Source organism: Microcaecilia unicolor, chromosome 6 (assembly GCF_901765095.1).
Source record: "Microcaecilia unicolor chromosome 6, aMicUni1.1, whole genome shotgun sequence".
Taxonomy (NCBI): Eukaryota; Metazoa; Chordata; class Amphibia; order Gymnophiona; family Siphonopidae; genus Microcaecilia; species Microcaecilia unicolor.
Genome location: NC_044036.1, coordinates 40,816,655 through 40,837,594, shown reverse-complemented (window position 1 = coordinate 40,837,594; position 20,940 = coordinate 40,816,655). Strand labels below are relative to the sequence as shown.

Sequence of the window (20,940 nt, the reverse complement as noted above, 5' to 3'; positions counted from 1 at the left end):
GGCTCAACACACAAGGGAAGGGTGCTATGCACCTGGGAGCTCTTTTACCTTTTTTTTTGTTTTTGTAAAAGTGCCCTCTAGGCTGCCCGGTTGGTGTCCTGGCATGTGAGGGGGACCAGTGCACTACGACTCCTGGCCCCTCCCACGAACAAATGCCTTGGATTTATTCGTTTTTGAGCTGGGCGCTTTCATTTTCCATTATCACTAAAAAACAAAAACGCCCAGCTCACAAATTGTCGAATAAAACATGGACGTCTATTTTTTTCGAAAATACAGTTCGGTCCGCCCCTTCACGGACCCGTTCTCGGAGATCAACGCCCATGGAGATAGACGTTTTCGTTCAATTATGCCCCTCCACGTGCTTTTATAAAATAGGCTTCTGGAACTATCTCCAATAGCACAAGAATGCTGTCACACACATTTACATCAGTTCCGAGGCAGATGCAACTGTACTTTCTGCATGTACAGTGGTGGAAATAAGTATTTGATCCCTTGCTGATTTTGTAAGTTTGCCCACTGACAAAGATATGAGCAGCCCATAATTGAAGGGTAGGTTATTGGTAACAGTGAGAGATAGCACATCACAAATTAAATCCGGAAAATCACATTGTGGAAAGTATATGAATTTATTTGCATTCTGCAGAGGGAAATAAGTATTTAATCCCTCTGGCAAACAAGACCTAATACTTGGTGGCAAAACCCTTGTTGGCAAGCACAGCGGTCAGACGTCTTCTGTAGTTGATGATGAGGTTTGCACACATGTCAGGAGGAATTTTGGTCCACTCCTCTTTGCAGATCATCTCTAAATCATTAAGAGTTCTGGGCTGTCGCTTGGCAACTCGCAGCTTCAGCTCCCTCCATAAGTTTTCAATGGGATTAAGGTCTGGTGACTGGCTAGGCCACTCCATGACCCTAATGTGCTTCTTCCTGAGCCACTCCTTTGTTGCCTTGGCTGTATGTTTTGGGTCATTGTCGTGCTGGAAGACCCAGCCACGACCCATTTTTAAGGCCCTGGCGGAGGGAAGGAGGTTGTCACTCAGAATTGTACGGTACATGGCCCCATCCATTCTCCCATTGATGCGGTGAAGTAGTCCTGTGCCCTTAGCAGAGAAACACCCCCAAAACATAACATTTCCACCTCCATGCTTGACAATGGGGACGGTGTTCTTTGGGTCATAGGCAGCATTTCTCTTCCTCCAAACACGGCGAGTTGAGTTCATGCCAAAGAGCTCAATTTTTGTCTCATCTGACCACAGCACCTTCTCCCAATCACTCTCGGCATCATCCAGGTGTTCACTGGCAAACTTCAGACGGGCCGTCACATGTGCCTTCCGGAGCAGGGGGACCTTGCGGGCACTGCAGGATTGCAATCCGTTATGTCGTAATGTGTTACCAATGGTTTTCGTGGTGACAGTGGTCCCAGCTGCCTTGAGATCATTGACAAGTTCCCCCCTTGTAGTTGTAGGCTGATTTCTAACCTTCCTCATGATCAAGGATACCCCACGAGGTGAGATTTTGCGTGGAGCCCCAGATCTTTGTCGATTGACAGTCATTTTGTACTTCTTCCATTTTCTTACTATGGCACCAACAGTTGTCTCCTTCTCGCCCAGCGTCTTACTGATGGTTTTGTAGCCCATTCCAGCCTTGTGCAGGTGTATGATCTTGTCCCTGACATCCTTAGACAGCTCCTTGCTCTTGGCCATTTTGTAGAGGTTAGAGTCTGACTGATTCACTGAGTCTGTGGACAGGTGTCTTTCATACAGGTGACCATTGCCGACAGCTGTCTGTCATGCAGGTAACGAGTTGATTTGGAGCATCTACCTGGTCTGTAGGGGCCAGATCTCTTACTGGTTGGTGGGGGATCAAATACTTATTTCCCTCTGCAGAATGCAAATAAATTCATATACTTTCCACAATGTGATTTTCCAGATTTAATTTGTGATGTGCTATCTCTCACTGTTACCAATAACCTACCCTTCAATTATGGGCTGCTCATGTCTTTGTCAGTGGGCAAACTTACAAAATCAGCAAGGGATCAAATACTTATTTCCACCACTGTACATGTATAGTTTATATGGTACGTATATACATCACAACTCCGAACCTGCTCTGTCACAAACACTGTCCACGGGAACACCTACCACAGCGTGCATACTTGTATGCATACAGTGAACCCCAATATAACCCGCCCCACAATAATCTGAACATAACGCGATCATGTCTTTTTTTACATACAGCTCTTCTGTCAGCAATGTCTAGCTATACCGAGGTGGGGTTTAATTGTGTTCATTTTCTATTGATATTTTATGGATCACAGTCATCATGTTAGATTGGGGTTCCACTGTATATTGACCCATACAATCTTATAAAAGCCGTGTTGCTTTGATGTAGAAAATACTTCATAAAATTATCTCCTTTGAGGGAATGCCTGAGTGAAACGTCCAAAAAGGCACCTATTTTATGGTTTGAGGTAAATGGAAGGACCCTATGAAGGAGAAAAATAGATCACCTTAAAATGGCTGCAAAAATATTAAAGATATGCAGTGGTTGAAAATATTGATACCCTCCATCCTATAATTACATATTACAGATTTATGGTGCCTATAGGTGTATGCTACAGACAGCAAAATTATTTGTGACATAATTCTGACATTGTTTTTTTTTCTCCCTTCCTTTTGGTCATGAGGTAAATGATGACATATAAAAGAGTTCTCCAGAATAGCAGTATTTACCTCACCAGGATCCCTTGTTGGACAGGTCTTAATAATGACTTACGGACTTTTGTTTTAGGAAATTATCCAAACCTTTTTTAAAACCCTGCTAAGCTAACTGTGAATTCCAAAGTTTAATTACACGTTGAGTGAAGGAATATTTTCTCTGATTTGTTTTAAATTTACTGTGTAATAGCTTCATTGTGTGTCCCCTAGTCCTTGTATTTTGGAAAGAGTAAACATGCAATTCACGCCTACCATTTTCACTATACTCAGTATTTTATAGACCTCTATCATATCTCTCTTTCCTCCCTCCCCCAGTCATTTCTTCTCCAGGTTAGGCAGCCTGTTATAAGATTACTGTCTGTGGAAGTAATGTTCACAAACCTCAAAGGGAGTCCTAATTAGCCCCGAAGAGTAGCACCCGCTAACTGACTTAAAAGTCAACTTGTATTGGATTCTGAAGTTTCTTAGTCAAAAAACGTTCACTGTAATGGCTTGGCGAGATAAATGGATTAGGAGAGGAGCTAGGGGATGGTTGTTAGGGGGGGGGGGTGAGGAAAGTGGAGAGTTAATACTGGGAAAACCCATGGCTAGCAGTAAATGAAACTCATGGAACAGCACATTCTGATAGAACTGGAAGCCCCAAAATGATGAGGAGGGCAGGGAGTAGAACAAAAGAAAAACACGTCTTGTGTTATTATTCTCTTGTTATGAATTAAGAATTTTGGCAGGGAAAGGAACACTGTAATAATGATAATAATAACATGTGGAGGCATATTTTCAAAGCACTTAGACTTACAAAGTTCCATAATAACCTATATTAATGTGACAGATTATCATTACTGGCTTTTCCCAAAAAGAGAAGCCCAGTTAGGCAGAATAAATATGACAATGTTTTATATACGAGATTTCTCTCTGTACTTTATTTTCTTAAAGTTACTGTTACTGTCTTGTTTACTGATGTGTTATTTTATATCTTATATCAATCAAAAAAACGTTAAAAAAAGAGTACGTGTGTGATTTATAAAATGTGCACCAATGTGAGTAATTCACTTGCGTCCATTTAAACTTGTTTCTAAGCAAGGGTGCATTTTAACTACAATCTGAAAGGTTTTGTGAATTTGTTTTTTAATGACACGTGGAGGGGCATAATCGAACAGGGCGCCCAAGTTTTCATGAGGGCGTCCGCACAGGACGTCCTCGGGAAGGGGATGGGAAACCCGTATTATCGAAACAAGATGGGCGTCCATCTTTTGTTTTGATAATATGGTCGGGGACCCTCAAATCTTAACATTTAGGTCGACCTTAGAGATGGTCGTCCCTGGTTTTCAGCGATAATGGAAATCGAGGACGCCCATCTCAGAAACGACCAAATCCAAGCCATGTGAGGAGCCAGCATTCGGAGTGCAGTAGTCCCCCTCACATGCCAGGACACCAACAGGGCACCCTAGGGGGCACTGCAGTGGACTTCACAAATTGCTTCCAGGTGCCGAGCCCCCCAAAACCCACTCCCCACAACTGTACACCACTACCATAGCCCTAAGGGGATGAAGTGGGGCACCTAGATGTGGGTACAGTGGGTTTGTGGTGGATTTTGAAGGGCTCACATTTACCACCACAAGTGTAACAGGTGGGGGGGGGGGGGGGGGAAATGGGCCTGGGTCCGCCTGTGTGAAGTGCACTGCACCCACTAAAACTGCTCCAGGGACCTGCATATGTCTGTCAGGGAGCTGGGTTTGACATTTGAGGTTGGAAAAAAATATTTTTAAAGTGTTTTTTTTAGGGTGGGAGGGGGTTTGTGCAGCGCTGCGTATGCCTTGTAGCGCTATAGAAATGCTAAATAGTAGTAGTAGTAGTAGTAGTAGTAGTAGGTTAGTGACCACTGGGGGAGTAAAGGGAAGTTATCCCCGATTCCTTCCGGTGGTCATCTGGTCAGTTCGGGTAACTTTTTGAGGATTGGTCGCAAGAAAAAATGGACCAAGTAAAGATGGCCAAGTGCTCGTCAGGGAGGCCCTTCTTTTTTCCAATATCGGCCGATAACACCCATGTGTTAAGCACGCCCCAGTCCCGCCTTCGCTATGCATCCGACACACCCCCGGGAATTTTGGTAGTCCCCACGACGGAAAACAGTTGAGGATGCCCAAAATCGGCTTTTGATTATGCCGATTTGAGCGACCCTGGGAGAAGGACGCCCATCTCCCGATTTGTGTCTAAAGATGGGCGCCCTTCTCTTTCGAAAATAAGCCTGTTAGGTACCTATCCCCCAATTCTATAAACTTGCGAACCCAAATTTAGGCTTACCCCCAAATTCTATATACGGCGCCTCAGGTTGTGCGTGCTAATTTGGACGCATGGCCAAATTGTGCGCACAACTTAATTGAACAAACCAATGAGCGCCAATAATTGGCAATTAACAACCAATTATCAGCACTAATTGGCAATAATTAGGAATTACGCGCATATCCAATTCTTTAACATGCATAACAATTTGGGGGGGTGTTTAGGGGTGTTCCCGGGGGCATTCTAGGATTTTATGTGCGGTGATACAGAATCATGCCTAAGTGCACCTAACTTGGGCGTCCGTATTTAAGCCTGCTTATAGCAGGCCTAATTGCAGCTACATACAGTTAGGCATACTCTTTATAAAATCGCGCTAAACGCGATTAAATGGCAAAATTGTGCATTATTTACTCTAGCTGTAATTTGCATTATGGTGAGATGCAAATGCATCCCAAACTCCTCACTATTATGCAAAGTGAATAACTCAGTTTGTATGAACCCCACAAGCTGCGTTATTCACGGAAAAATGCCGGCTTTGAGCTGCTGTCATTTGCTCTCTCAGGTGCATCAGGTCGCTAACATATGTCACTACATTCATAAAGTGGCAGCTGGTGAAAAAGTGCCATGCAGAAACCATCCTCCCCGCCCCCCAGCCAAGACACCCCTATCCATGCAAGACACTCCTGGTCCCTGAGTCAATAGCTCCAACCCTCTGGCAAATTTTCCCCAAAACATCTCCCTGCTCTGGAAAAGGGCCTCCACCCCTACCCCCTGAAGAAGACCCTGAACCCTCTCGTAGACCCCAACTGGGCCAGCCTCTGCAACCTCTGGTTTCTAGTGCTACGGAACTGGAGGTATCCCTAATCAACCCTGCCCATCTGGCTCTGGGTTCAAAATGGTGTTGGGTGACAACCACTGGCAATCTCACAGTATTATTATTACTATTGTTAGGAATGAAGCTGCTTTCTTCATGGGGGATGGAGATGGGGGACTTCCTCTGGAGGGGGAAAGGGTTTGAGGGAGTTTGGGGGTGGGGTATACTGGGCAGGTGGGCCAGGGTGCGTTTATTTTGGGGGGGGGGGAGGAGGGAATCTTGGCTGGGGAGATAGATAGGTCCACAAACTACTTTTTCACCTGCAGCTCCTTTAAGAAAGGTTCCCCGGAAGCATCAGGCCACACATTAGCGGCCTAATGTTGACAAGGAGCAGAATAATGCAGCTTGCGAAGTTGATAGAAACTTGCATTATTTTATATACCGGGGGTGGGAGTTTACTAACCTGAGGTACTGAGGTCCCACGGTAAATTAAAGTGTGGTTAAAAAGTGATATTTTCCCACAATTTGGTAATTACCCCCCTACGGACTAGATTCTATATTTCACCATAAAAATCTGCGCTGAAAAAAATACACCTAGACATATTCTATTAACCATGCCTAACTTTAGGCTCGGTTTATAGAATATGCCTAGGGCCCATCCACGTGACTAAAACTTGCTGTAAATGCCAACAACTAAGTTAGGCATGGACCAGGTGTATTCTATATCAGTGCGCATAATTTTTAGTAACGCCCGCAATCTGCCCATTCCATGCCCATGGCCACGCCTCCTTTTGGCAGCACGCATTAGAATTTACGCGCATCACTTTATAGAATACACTTAAGAAAGTTGTGCACGTAAATCGCAAGTCAAATCACACTATATAGAATCTGGGGGTAAATGTCTTAATATCTCAGCAGCTTAATTGTTTGGTCATACTGTACAAGCTGAGCTTAGAGAAACATTTTATAAGTCAGCCATAGTTTATTGTAGTAAATTAGGTGTGCTTGGAAATCATGAGATTTAGAGTTTAAGGGGGACATTCACTTTTTCCCCATCCTGTGTCAATGGCAAAAATTGTTTGATGAACAAGACCCTAAATCAGTACTGGTAGTATACTTAGAGTAATGACATCTATGTTCAGCAGCTCTGCTAGAGTGGTAAAATAATAATAGGGATGTGCATTTTTTTTTTTAGTATGCATTCAGTTTGTTTGATTTAATATGCATTAACCTATGAATTAACATTTGTACACATTATGCAGCTCTAACATGCAATAACATTTTTTCTATTAAAACAAATGCATCAAACAAACTGAAAAAAAATTGGAAAACGTTTGTCATATGCACATCCCTAAAAACTAAAATCTGCATGCCAAGGACACTGCCATCTTGCTGCCTGCCTTTGTTTCTTCTTGTAGCTTGTGGAGTGCATAAATGTGAAAGACAAAAGCAGGAAACATTGCTACAAAGAGGAGAACTGAACCAAACGCATAAGAGTGCTAAAACAAACACATGGAAATAAACACTGAAAGACATTAGCCTCCAAATTGTATATATGGTGTGCAAAATTGCATGCGCAAATTTGGGTATTTTCTCAATTTGAGCGTGCAATTTAACTGAGTAACGAGTTAATTATTGCCAATAATTGGGTGCTAACAATCAATTATTGGCGTTAATTGACAAAATTTGGATATACACACACCTAGTGGACGCACGTCAAAAATGAAATTACCGCAAGGGCCACGCGGTAGCTGGACGATAACTCAAAATTGACGCACACTGGGCGCGTAGGCACCTAAGCAGCTTAGTAAAAGGGCCCCTGAGGATTTTGTAGGGAAAGTGAAGTACAAAAAAAGCATGTTTTTAACCACTGGGACATTACTCAGGCAATAACATTTGTATCCCACTCCCTCCATTTTGCCTAATGCTTTGAGTCAGGTCATCCTGCCATAATGTCAGGCAGGTCAGAAACCCCTGTAATTCACATCTTGAAACATTTTTGCCATCTGTGGCAGATTTTAGCAGGGGAAAAGAAAAACATTCCCCTTGAAATCTGCACACCGTGAGTAATTAAATGTCAGATGATAACAAGTCAGACAAGATTTCTTTTCCTTAAGTTTTTTTTTTTAACCTTTACTCTTTAATCTACAAATGTCACGGTAAAGGGGGTATGCTTTCATATTCAGGATTCAAGGTTTTTCCTAGTTTTCTTTCTTTACCTTGGTCTAGTTCTTTTGAAATGTTCCATGATGAGGTAGGCATTAAATCAGCCGAAAGTGTCACATCGGCCCCTACAGAAAGGGGGGGGGGGGGGGGGTGGAATTAAAAAAAAAAGAGAGAGAAGAAACCATTAATATTTTCATTTCTGGCAGTAGTGAAAACTGTTACGATTTATGTACAAACGCTTTCTCATGGGTATTCTGAGAACGATTGTTCAAATACCAGTGGTTATTAAAACCTAAAACTAGCATGAAAAATGTTTGAGCAGTTAAAAGAAAGCATGATAGAGAAATGTTATTTTTGTCACACGGTCATTTTATAGAAATATAAGTGAAACTGAGATATTTTCAGCCAAACATAGCAGCATAAGTTTTCAGCTAAAAATTCATCTTGATTTAGGAGCTTAACAGTTATGTTTATAAATTTAATCACGCCATTCATTTGCCTAGATGTATGAGCCTAATTTATGAGACCAGGGCTCAAAATCAGTGGGAAGCTCCTAACTTTTTTCCCCATCCTAAATCATCCCCCGTTTTCACCCATAATTTCCCCCTTACTCTATAAAGGTCATAGAAAATCGTGCGCACAAATTTAGGTGTGGTCCCCATTTGCATGCACAATTTAATAGAATAACAAGCCAATTAGCGCCAATAATTGGCTATTTATCAAGCAATTATTGGCACTAATTAGATTTAATTGGGACTTACGTGCATAAAGTTAGGCGCGGGGATCCCTTTTCATTGGTGCAAATGGCGGTGCCTAAATTTAAGCATGACCAGAACCCTTAAGCACTGTTTTATAAACCACGCTGAACTTTATGCGAGACTTATAGAATAATGCTTATGCAGTTTTTTCCAATGATAATGTTTTAGGCACCATGGGCTTCTTTTACAAAGCTGCGCTAGCGATTCCCGCACATGGCAAATGAGAGGAAGCCCATAGGAATTGATTCCTATGGGCTTCCTCTCATTTCCCGCACCGAGAAATGCTAGCGAGGAAGGCCCCATATATAGAATCTAGCCCTTTATGCTCCTAAATTTAGATGTTTAGCGAAATTTTGAGTACAAATGTAAGCACTTGTCCCTATTTAATTTTCAAAGAAACCAATTTCTAAGCATAGCTCTCAAAAAGGGGCCCTTTTATTAAAGAGCATTAAGCCCTAACGCACGTTTAGTGTGTGAAAAACAGTCTACTGCAAAACTCATTAAAGCTTTTTGCAGTAATTTGCCTGTTTCTGCGCAGTAATTACATATTTATTTTTTTAAATTTATTGGGGGGGGGGGGGGGGGGGGGGCATGCCATGGGCATAGAAAGGGTGTAGAAGGGCTTTCCAGCTAGTGTATTGCAATTATTAAACACTATGGACTAGATCTATATATGGTGGCTGAAAAATCAGGGCAAAAAAAAATACGCCTAGGCGTATTCTATAAAGTATGTCTAAATTTTGGAGCAGTTTATAGAATATGCCGAGTGTCCATCTGCATGACTACATTTAGTCACAGGCAGTTGCGCCAAGTAAAACCTGATGTAAATGTTGTCGCCTAAATTAGGCGTGGACCGGGTGTATTCAATAACAATGTACAAAGATTTTAGAAATGCCCACGACCTGCCCATTCCACATGGCCACGCTGCCTTTTCAACTATGCGACTTAGAATTTACGAACATCATATTATAGAATACAGTGTGCGTCAGGGGCAGACTGAGGGTGGTCGGGGCCCCCCGCATGGTTGCTGCCTGACACCCTCCCTGCCGCCCCTGCCCTGGTCCTACCTGAGGGGTCATGGTAGTCTGGTGGCCTCTGAGGGGGGGGATGTACTTTCCTGCCCGCTGAGCTGCCGCGTTTTCAAAATGGCGGCCGAGACTTCCCGTGGTAGTCTCGCAGGTCTCAACAGTCTCGCGAGATTTCCGCAGGGAGTCTCGGATGCCATTTTTAAAATACAATGGTGCCGAGTGAGGAGGTGGGGGAATAGAAGCAGCCCAGTGGGCCAGGCAGGAAAGGATATCTCCCCCCCCCCCCCCCCCCACACTGAGACTAGTAGATCACCATTGGGCATCCAGTCACAGCCTCTGGGCCCCTAGAGCCTCTGGGCCTTCAGGCATTGCCTGGTTGCCCGAATAGTCAGTCCACCCCTGGTACACATAAATTCTAATTAATGCCAATTAGTGGCAATTATCGGCACTGATTGGCTTGTTAACTAATTTAGTTGCATGCGCAAATACAGAATACAACTGGATTTGCATACACAACTTAGGTCACGCTGTATAGAATCCTGGGGTAACTGAATAATGCAGAGTTAACGCGGGGGCACTTAGCATCTCCTACTTAGTACTCCTACATTAATTTTTTATAAGGCCTTTGTGCTAATGGAAAAATTGGCACGGGACCTGCAAAAAACACACTTTGAAAAGCCCTAATTACTGCAGCATTCGATCTGGGCTTAGTGCTCATGAAAATCCTGTGTTAAAACAAGTTATGCCCAGATCTTAATGTGTTTTAGCCTGATCCTCCGGAGCTTAGCCGAGATTGGGTGGCAGAGCCAGTGGTGGGAGGCGGGGCTGGTGGTTGGGAGGCGGGGATAGTGCTAGGCAGACTTATACGGTCTGTGCTGGGGCTGGTGGTTGGGAGGCGGGGATAATACTAGGCAGACTTATACGGTCTGTGCCAGAGCTGGTGGTGGGAGGCGGGGCTGGTGGCTGGGAGGCAGGGATAGTGCTGGGCAGACTTATACGGTCTGTGCCCTGAAGAGGACAGGTACAAATCAAGGTAGGGTATACACAAAAAGTAGCACATATGATACCGCATTCAATTCAAGCTTCTCCTTCTTACCTACAAATGCACTCAGTCTGCTGCCCCTCACTATCTTTCTACCCTCATCTCCCCTTACGTTCCCGCCCGTAACCTCCGTTCACAGGATAAATCCATCCTCTCAGTACCCTTCTCCACCACCGCCAACTCCAGGCTCCGCTCATTCTGCCTCGCCTCACCCTATGCTTGGAACAACCTTCCTGAACCCTTACGCCAAGCCCCCCTCCCTGCCCGTCTTCAAGTCTTTGCTTAAAGCCCACCTCTTCAATGCTGCGTTCGGCACCTAACCCTTACCGTTCAGTGAATCCAGACTGCCCCAATTTGACTGCCCCTATCGGACCGACCGTTCACTTGTCTATTAGATTGTAAGCTCTTTGAGCAGGGACTGTCTCTCTTTGTTAAATTGTACAGCGCTGCGTAACCCTAGTAGCGCTCTAGAAATGTTAAGTAGTAGTATATGAGTTTATCTTGTTGGGCAGACTGGATGGACCGTGCAGGTCTTTTTCTGCCGTCATCTACTATGTTACTATGAATGATTCCCGCAACTTTGGGCCTGCAAGTTCAAATGCCCAATTATGTGTAAACACCAACTGTACCCCAGCTGGCAATTGTAAATAGGTCTGAAGTATCTTAGCATCTTAGTAAAAGGACCCCAGAGTGACCCATGGTTTTATTCCACGCATCAACAAGAAAATGTCTCTACAAAACCGAATCAAAATCACTCTTCTGTCTACATGAGAAAAATGCAGAAAAACGTCTTGCCACGCACATACATTTGTGCCTAAAAATTTCCGCTATTACTAGGGCAGTCTACATCAGGTTTCTCCTACTACCAACCATTGTATCTTTTTTTTTTTTTAGGAGGATGTAAAAGTTTTCTTTAAAAAGAAAATGCTCAAGGCTTCTTCTACTAACCTATAAATGTTCTCACTCTGCTGCCCCCCAGTATCTCTCCACACTCGTCCTTCCCTACACCCCTTCCCGTGCACTCCGCTCCATGGATAAATCCTTCTTATCTGTTCCCTTCTCCACTACTGCCAACTCCAGACTTCGCGCCTTCTGTCTCGCTGCACCCTACGCCTGGAATAAACTTCCTGAGCCCCTACGTCTTGCCCCATCCTTGGCCACCTTTAAATCTAGACTGAAAGCCCACCTCTTTAACATTGCTTTTGACTCGTAACCACTTGTAACCACTCGCCTCCACCTACCCTCCTCTCTTCCTTCCCATTCACATTAATTGACTTGATTTGCTTACTTTATTTATTTTTTGTCTATTAGATTGTAAGCTCTTTGAGCAGGGACTGTCTTTCTTCTATGTTTGTGCAGCGCTGCGTACGCCTTGTAGCGCTATAGAAATGCTAAATAGTAGTAGTAGTAGTAAGTATTGTTTACTGCTCAAATACCAATTCTTCCAACATGGACAGCAATTTATGAGACCACCAGAGACACTGAAGGTTGATTTATGGCCACACCTTAACAACCAAAATTTGCATTGCCTTTCATTTTTACCACACGCTGACTACACTGAAATGTACACTTCTTTGTGGATTATACTTACACATGTTTTATTGGTTTATCTTTATGTGGGTACTCCTGTGCAATCTTCTACTACATGTAACATAGTGCTCATGCACTGAGTGTTTGGAAAATACAGGGCAGATACTGGGCACATCCCCTCCATTTACTACATTGTCTTCACACTTCCAGTGCACTAGCTTTGCACTAGTAAAAGGACTCCTGCCAGTAGCATTCCTACCCTCGATGACACCCGGGGCGGATGGCCGATGCGCCCCCCCCCCCCCGGTGCAGCGCCCCCCCCCCGCAAAATGACACCCCCCCGGGTGCACGCCGCTGGGGGGGGGGGTGCCGCAGCGCGCGCCTGTGGGCACCGAGTTCGCTACGTTAAATTCGCTCGTTCGCTGCAACTCCCTCTGCCCTGGAACAGGAAGTAACCTGTTCCGGGGCAGAGGGAGGGAGCTGCAGCGAACCAGCGAAGTTAGCGTAGCGAACTCGGAGCCTACAGGCGCGCGCCGTGGCACCCCCCAGCGGCGTGCACCCGGGGCGGACCGCCCTCACCGCCCCCCCCCTTGGTACACCACTGACTCCTGCAAGACTGAGGTCACAGTAGCCATTTTGAAGCTGGCACCACGAGGGGCAGGAGCAAATGACCCCTTATGCCACCAATGATCTTAAAGGTAAGGGGTATGGGGGAGGTCTTGCTGGGGAACGAAAATCTCTTAGTTGGAAAGGAGGAATTTCAGTTGCGCAGGCAGGTCAGGAGGGAGCATATTGGTAGAAGGGAGGACCAAAGAATCCCTCAGGCCGATATTCAGTGCCAACACCTGCACAGTAAAGTGGGCATAGCTAGTATGCTTTTTATGGGGTTCTATATACCCGCTTAGCTATGTGGGCACCGGCACCCTGCATAAATGCCAGCTCCTTCTCAATTCTTCATTTCCAGAGTAAGAAGGACAGCTTCCATATACAATGGTCACTGAATGCAAGGCTTCTCAGTGAGTTTTCCTCCTCCTCTCGTCCCACATGAGGCCAGTAGGTAAGAAGAGAGGGTTTTCCCCTTCACTTGTGACAGCCTCAGAGGTTGGAATTAAGGAAGATACTAGAAGGACCTACATATGATACCCTGGTCAATGATCACCAGCGGGGGCCTCCGGGCACTAAGGGACATGGTCCCCTAATCACCTATCAAAAATGGTGGTTCCCCAATTTTTGTGGGCCTTCAGGCGCTGCCCTATTGTCCCAATGGTCAGCCCACCCCTAATCACCAGTGCTACCAGAAATAATTACTCTCTATGTCTCACTCCTATACCCACTAGAGTGCAAACTTTGCCTGCAAGGAAGAACCCAAGTGAGAATCCAAAAGAAGAAATCAATTTAGAACTCAGCTTAGCTTAGAAAGGGCTTTGTTTAAATGTTAGAAGCTTTAGGGCATTATTTGAAGAACAAAAATGTGGTAAATTACATTTTGGCCAGCATGTGAGCAGAGTTTATCTTTCATACGGATTAATATTAGAATACTTTCCTGTTTGCTAAGCCATCTCGAGGAATCTGTGCATTTCCACGCTTCACTGAACAGGAACCATCAACCTTATTTGATTAGAATACTGGTAATTCGATGACCTTTCATGGACTGTGCAGCACAGGTATTGCTTCAGAACCACTCAAGCAGTGCTCTTTCTTAATCAAGGATAGGCACGGTTCTCTGCACTTTTTTCCTTAATCAAGGCTGCAGCTATGTCAGTATATGTAATAGAGTTTAAGTCCTTTGGCAAAGACCCTAAAAAACTACGCATCCCCACCAAATATTCTAGTTTGCGCTAATACTGAAACACCTCCTAGTGATGGCAAAATTGCAGTGTGGTATAGGCTGGACAGTCTTTCCCATATAAAAGTGAAGAACCTCCCTTTTCTACCTAAAAAGAGTGTCTTAGAAAAATGTAGCCCCTCTGAAATCAACTAGAAACCGTGAAAATTGTTACTGGACCTGTGGTCTCCCATTTTTTCTGAAGTTCCATAAATTCCTGGTTACAGTCCTGGTTCTACGGTCTGTGTCCCAGAAATGCAAAGAAAGAAAATGATTAAGTATTTTATATAACATTCATTGTTGGGTTAATCATTAAATTGATAATGAGTATGACTGTTGAGCAGACTGGATGGACCGTTTTGGTATTTATCTGCCGTCATTTACTATGATACTATCCAGCTTATAATTGAAAAAGAAAAACGCCTATATTGCGACCCAAATCGGGAGATAGACGTTTATCTCACAAAAACGAATAAAGCGGTATAATCGAAAGCCAAATTTGGACGTTTTCAACTGCACTCCGTCGCGGATGCGGACAAAGTTGATGGGGGCGTGTCAAAGGCGGAACTGGGGCGTGGTTATCGGCCGATCAGAGATAGGCGCCTTTCACCGATAATGGAAAAAAAATATGCGTTTTTAGCGAGAATTTAGGGCACTTTTCCTGGACCCTGTTTTTCCATGAATAGGGCCCCAAAAAGTGCCCTAAATGACCAGATGACCACTGGAGGGAGTCGGGGATGACCTCCCCTGACTCCCCCAGTGGTCACTAACCCCCTCCCACCACAAAAATATGCCGTTTCACAACTTTTTATGTTCACCCTCAAATGTCATACCCACCTCCCTGGCAGCAGTATGCAGGTCACTGGAGCTGTTATTAGGGGGTGCAGTGGACGTCAGGCAGGTAGACCCAGGCCCATCCCCCCCCACCTGTTACACTTGTGCTGGTAAATGGGAGCCCTCCACACCGCCCCCCAAACCCACTGTACCCACATGTAGGTGCCCCCCTTCACCCCTTAGGGCTACAGTAATGGTGTAGACTTGTGGGCAGTGGGTTTTGAGGGGGATTTGGGGGGCTCAACACACAAGGGAAGGGTGCTATGCACCTGGGAGCTCTTTTACCTTTTTTTTGTTTTGTAAAAGTGCCCCCTAGGGTGCCTGGTTGGTGTCCTGGCATCTGAGGGGGACCAGTGCACTACGACTCCTGGCCCCTCCCACGAACAAATGCCTTGGATTTATTCGTTTTTGAGCCAGGCGCTTTCATTTTCCATTATCACTGAAAAACAAAAACGCCCAGCTCACAATTTGTCGAATAAAACATGGACGTCTATTTTTTTCGAAAATACGGTTCGGTCCGCCCCTTCACGGACCCGTTCTCGGAGATAAACGCCCATGGAGATAGACGTTTTTGTTCAATTATGCCCCTCTATGGTTCCATTATATTTATTTCAGTAGTGGTAGAACTGTAAAAACTTCAAAAAAAAAAAAAAAAAAAACCTCAGGTAATGTGCGTGGAGTGAGAATGGTTAAGAAACCCCAAACATAAGTAGGTGTGAGATAGCTGAATATTTTGAACAATGGCCTCCCTAAGGGACCCTTTCACAGACTGATATTTGGAAAATCAAAATTTGAAAGTGCCAAACCACTTTGGGAAAAACTGCATTGGCTTCCCACCAAAGAACATATAGCCTTTAAGGTTTGCACTCTTGTCCACAGGATTATTTATGGTGAAGTTCCAGGATACATGTTGGACCTCATAAAATTACCACCCAGAAAAAGTACCAGCCTATCCCAAACTTATTTAAATCTGCATTATCCAAACTGTAGTGGACTTAGATACAAATCAACTTATGCATCCAGCTTTTCTTACATAAGTATTTATTTATTTATTACATTTGTACCCCACGCTTTCCCACACATAGCAGGTTCAATGCGGCTTACATAGTAAATAGAATAACAAGGTCTTGTAAGGAGAAATATTACAAACTGTAGTAGACGTGAAATAATAAGGTCTTAAGAGCATGTGAATTTAACATGGAAAGGTGAACAAAGATAGGATGAGCAAAAGGAAAAGAGATTGGGAGGAGTATGGTGTAGGGAAGATGAAGAAGAAAAGACTACCGTGGAACGCTTTGCCCAAAACCGTGAGATCTATCCATAACCATCTTAACTTCAGGCAACTACTGAAAACCAACTTGTTTAAGAAGGCCTACCCTCCTGATCCAAGTTAACTTCTCACTTCAAGCGACACAACAAAATATGAACCGTACTAAATTTCTATAACTTCTCTCTTTTTAGTTCCTTGTTGTTTTTTATACTGATGTTTATTACCTGCTTTCTACTGTACTATGTATTTGTATTATTTAACTGGAGTCTACCTCTACGGTATTGTACATAAGTACATAAGTACATAAGTAATGCCATACTGGGAAAAGACCAAGGGTCCATCGAGCCCAGCATCCTGTCTACGACAGCGGCCAATCCAGGCCAAGGGCACCTGGCAAGCTTCCCAAACGTACAAACATCCTATACATGTTATTCCTGGAATTGTGGATTTTTCCCAAGTCCATTTAGTAGCGGTTTATGAACTTGTCCTTTAGGAAACTGTCCAACCCCTTTTTAAACTCTGCTAAGCTAACCGCCTTCACCACTTTCTCCGGCAACGAATTCCAGAGTTTAATTACACGTTGGTTGAAGAAAATTTTTCTCAGATTTGTTTTAAATTTACTACACTGTAGTTTCATCGCATGCCCCCTAGTCCTAGTATTTTTGGAAAGTGTGAACAGACGCTTCACATCCACCTGTTCCACTTCACTCATTATTTTATATACCTCTATCATGTCTCCCCTCAGCCGTCTCTTCTCCAAGCTGAATAGCCCTAGCCTCCTTAATCTTTCTTCATAGGGAAGTCGTCCCATCCCCGCTATCATTTTAGTCGCCCTTTGCTGCACATTCAGCCTGCAACTAAGTGGGATAATGTGGGATATAAATGTGTTAAATAAATAAATAAGGGTGTGCTAAGACAACTTTTTACAGCAGTTTGATATAAAGGCCCCTAAGTTTGCTGACTGTGTGGATTACTATAAAACTTGGAAGGCAACCTGGGAGTTGGAATGAGCACTGATCTTGAAAGAATCAGAGAAGAAAGAAAGGCCACCTGCTAGCAGAAGAAGAAGTGGAAGCCAGCACTGTAGATTTTGTAGAAGGCTTGGGAGTTGGGACAGATGTGGAGGGCGGTAGTGGGAGGAGGTTGAGAGATCAAGAGAAAGATGAGATGAAGGGGGGGGGAGGGCTGGCATGCTGCTGCTTGTTTGTAAAGTTGATTTCAGCATCATTAAAGGCTGTCTGCATTCTATATGAAGTAGTATATTTTAGAAGGTGGATATATTACCAGACTCCGAATTTGATTTTTCATTTCTGCACCTGACGTGGGCACTATGGCGCCAACATGTTGGGTATTTTGGTAAAAGATTGATTTGGAAGTCTGGATATAGCAGCAAAACACAGAGCAGACCAGCAGGTGTAAAAGTATCTGCCATGCTGTGGAATAGTACTAGCTTATATGTCTCCTGCTGAGGTGAAAGGTCACAAAGCAAAAACTTTTAAACATTTTTAGTTTTTTTGCAGCATTTTTTGACCAAAAATAGTGATTTCAGGTGAGCAGACCTAGCTGTATCTAGTTTTATCATTGGTTTTAAGTTTTGAAGTTTCATAAAGATCAATTAAATTTGATATTTTACATCTTTTTAATTACATTTTAAGTTCATATAAGTGCTTTTTCAGGTAGAATTTCTCACAGTTTTTTTTTGAGAATCCATATCTTTGTGATAGATTATTATTGGTTTTTAAGTTTTTAAAAATTTTTGCATTGTGACCTTTTACCTCAGCAGGAGACATATAAGCTAGAACTATTCCATAGCATGGCAGATTCTTCATTTCTGCCTGTGGAGCAGAAGTCCTGCTGCTCTGAAGAGAGAGTCTTGTATTTGTGAGTACCTTTTAAGCCATCAGACATTTAGTATTTTTAACACTGTCTTAAGCTATTTATGCCTTAAGTAAAAGAATTTAAACTCTTTGAGGCCGAAATTCAGACCACGGGAGATAGCTGGGCTGCCTCCCATGGTCTGTGCTGAGCCTGGATATTTGATGCTGGGCCGTTTCCAGTGACCGGCACTGAATATTTGGTTTATTTTTGGTTGGTTTGAACTTAATCAGCCAAGCCAGTATTCAGCCCTGGCTGGTTAAGTTTGAATTGGCCAAAGATATTCCAGCTATTGATATGGCCAGGATTGGCTGCAAAACTTAGCCAGCAATGCACTGAAAATCGGTGGATAGCTTGCTATAATGCACAATATAACTGGCTATCCGCTAAGCGGGGCTATTCAGTGGGAAACAGCTGGTTATCTTCCGTTGAATATTGGCAGATAGCTGGCTAAGTACCATTTAACCGGCCAGCTGCCATTCTTGGCTGGTTAATTGGTTTTGAATATTGGCTAGTTTATTTTTAGGCTGTTTTGGATAGAAGTTTGCTATTAGGGGAAAGACCTCTTTCAAACAAGAGATCAATGCTGTCTGCAGTGTTTGACAGAGCTTATGTTTCCCATGGATTTCTTTTGTCAGCTTTCACTCATACTGATGATCTGTGTTCAAGGTAAGTACATGATACCCGGAATACACACAAAATATACAAAAGGAGGAAACCCCCAATGAACACTTAACTTGTGGACTTTTATATCTGTCCTTCAAATTTCAAGCTTTCTAATAAACGTGCGGAGAGAGGGTTCTCTAACGGTTGTTATCCTTAATATGATCCACAAGTCCACAAGAACTAAATCTTCAAAGTTCTCCGAATGTAGCAGAGTGATAACCTCTGCACTCGCCCTTATGATTGTCTGGGAATCATATCCCTAGTTCCATGCTTCTTCCTTGAACAACAATCTTCACTCGTTGATCAATAAATTGATTATTGTGTAAAATTTAAATGCAGTCACGTGATTGATAATAGATATTCATTAAGGATATGATGAAAAGCTTACTTACTTGCAGCCCTTGTGAACTGAACTTGTGCACCCCTGCATTACATCAGTGTTTTTCAGCCATCTCCGAGAGCAGGGGCAGGCAATTCTGATCCCCGAGAGCTTCAGGCAGGTCAGGTTTTCAGGGTATCCACAATGAATATGCAGGAGATAGATTTTCATACCAAGGAGACTGTGCATGCAGATCTCTCTCATGCATATTCATTGTGATAATCCTGAAAATCTGAGTAGCTAGGCATGGTGCAAGGAGAGTCATGAAATGCTGACTTAGATGAAGGCTTTCCTTAGTTTATAAGTACGTAAGTGTTGCCATACAGGGACAGACCAAAGGTCAATCAAGTCCAGTATCCTGTCTCCAACAGTGGACAATCCAGGTCACAAGTACCTGGCATGATCCCAAAACAGCACAATACATTTTATGCTGCTTATCCTAGAAATAAGAAGTGGATTTTCCCGTCCATTTTAATAATGGCTTATGGACTTTTCTTTTAGGAAGCTACCCTGCTAAGTTAACTGCTTTTACCACATTCTCTGGCAACGAATTCCAGAGTTTAATTACACGTTGAATGAAGAAACATTTTCTCTGATTCATTTTAAATGTACTACTTTGTAGATTCACTGCGTGCCCCCTAGTCCTAGTATTTTTGGAAAGAGTAAACAAGCGAATCACACCTACCCATTCCACTCCACTCAGTATTTTATAAACCTCTATCATATCTCCCCTCAGCCGTCTTTTCTCCAAGCTGAAGAGCCCAAGCTGTTTCAGCCTTTCATAGCTATGGGGTATGCTGTTTCCTTTTTTTAAAGATAGATTCCTTAACAGTACTGCCAATGTATTGCCAAAAATACAATGCTCCTGGTGCGGCGTTATCAGGTTCTTAAAATGGCTCATTTCTGTGGGGTGCTGGGTTTTGGGTGGTTTTAGATTGATCTTTAACTTTAGCAATTAGACATAAGAATGTTTGTTATAAGTTCTTATGCCCAACTCAACATCTTGAGGTGAGAAACAAGCAGAATATGTAGTCCTTCAGACATGTGGAATAACGTTACTAGCCCACGATTATAGACCAGGTACTCCCTAAACCAACCTCTCCTCTTCCCCCATTCTCTATTTCTGTGGATAACACTCTCATCCTCTCTGTCTCATCAGCTTGCAACCTTGGGGTCATCTTCGACTCCTCTCTCTCCTTCTCTGCACATATTCAGCAGACTGCTAAAACCTGTTGTTTCTTTCTCTATAATATCACCAAAATTCATACTACCAGAACCCTTATCCACACTCTTATCACCTCTCACTTAGACTATTGCAACTTGTTTCTCACAGGTCTCCCACTTAGCCATCTCTCTACAATCTGTTCAAAATTCTGCTGCACGACTTATATTCCGCCAGTGTCGCTATGCTCATATTAGCCCTCTCCTCAATCACTTCACTGGCTCCCTATCCGTTTCTGCATACAGTTCAAACTCCTCTTATTGACTTACAAATGCATTCACTCTGCAGCTCCTCAGTACCTCTCCACTCTCATCTCTCTCTCCACTCCTCCCCGGGAACTCCACTGGGTAAATGTCTCTTATCTGCACCCTTCTCCTCCACCGCTAACACCAGACTCTGTTCCTTGTATCTTGCTGCACCATATGCCTGGAATAGACTCCCTGAGCTGGTACACCAAGCTCCATCTCTGGCCGTCTTCAAATCTAGTCTAAAAGCCCATCTTTTTGATGCTGCTTTTAACTCCTAACCCTTACCCAC

At 43.6% G+C, this 20,940-nt stretch overlaps 1 protein-coding gene across 1 annotated transcript in view; it reads right to left on the bottom strand.

Moving 5' to 3' along the window:
• The window catches only part of ROR1 (receptor tyrosine kinase like orphan receptor 1), a 439,308-nt gene that overhangs the window by 141,349 nt on the left and 277,019 nt on the right, over positions 1–20,940 (bottom strand). Inside the window, exon 2 of the mRNA XM_030206495.1 lies at positions 8,028–8,099. Coding sequence (XP_030062355.1) covers positions 8,028–8,099 — 72 coding nt within the window. The remainder of the gene's footprint in view (positions 1–8,027; positions 8,100–20,940) is intronic.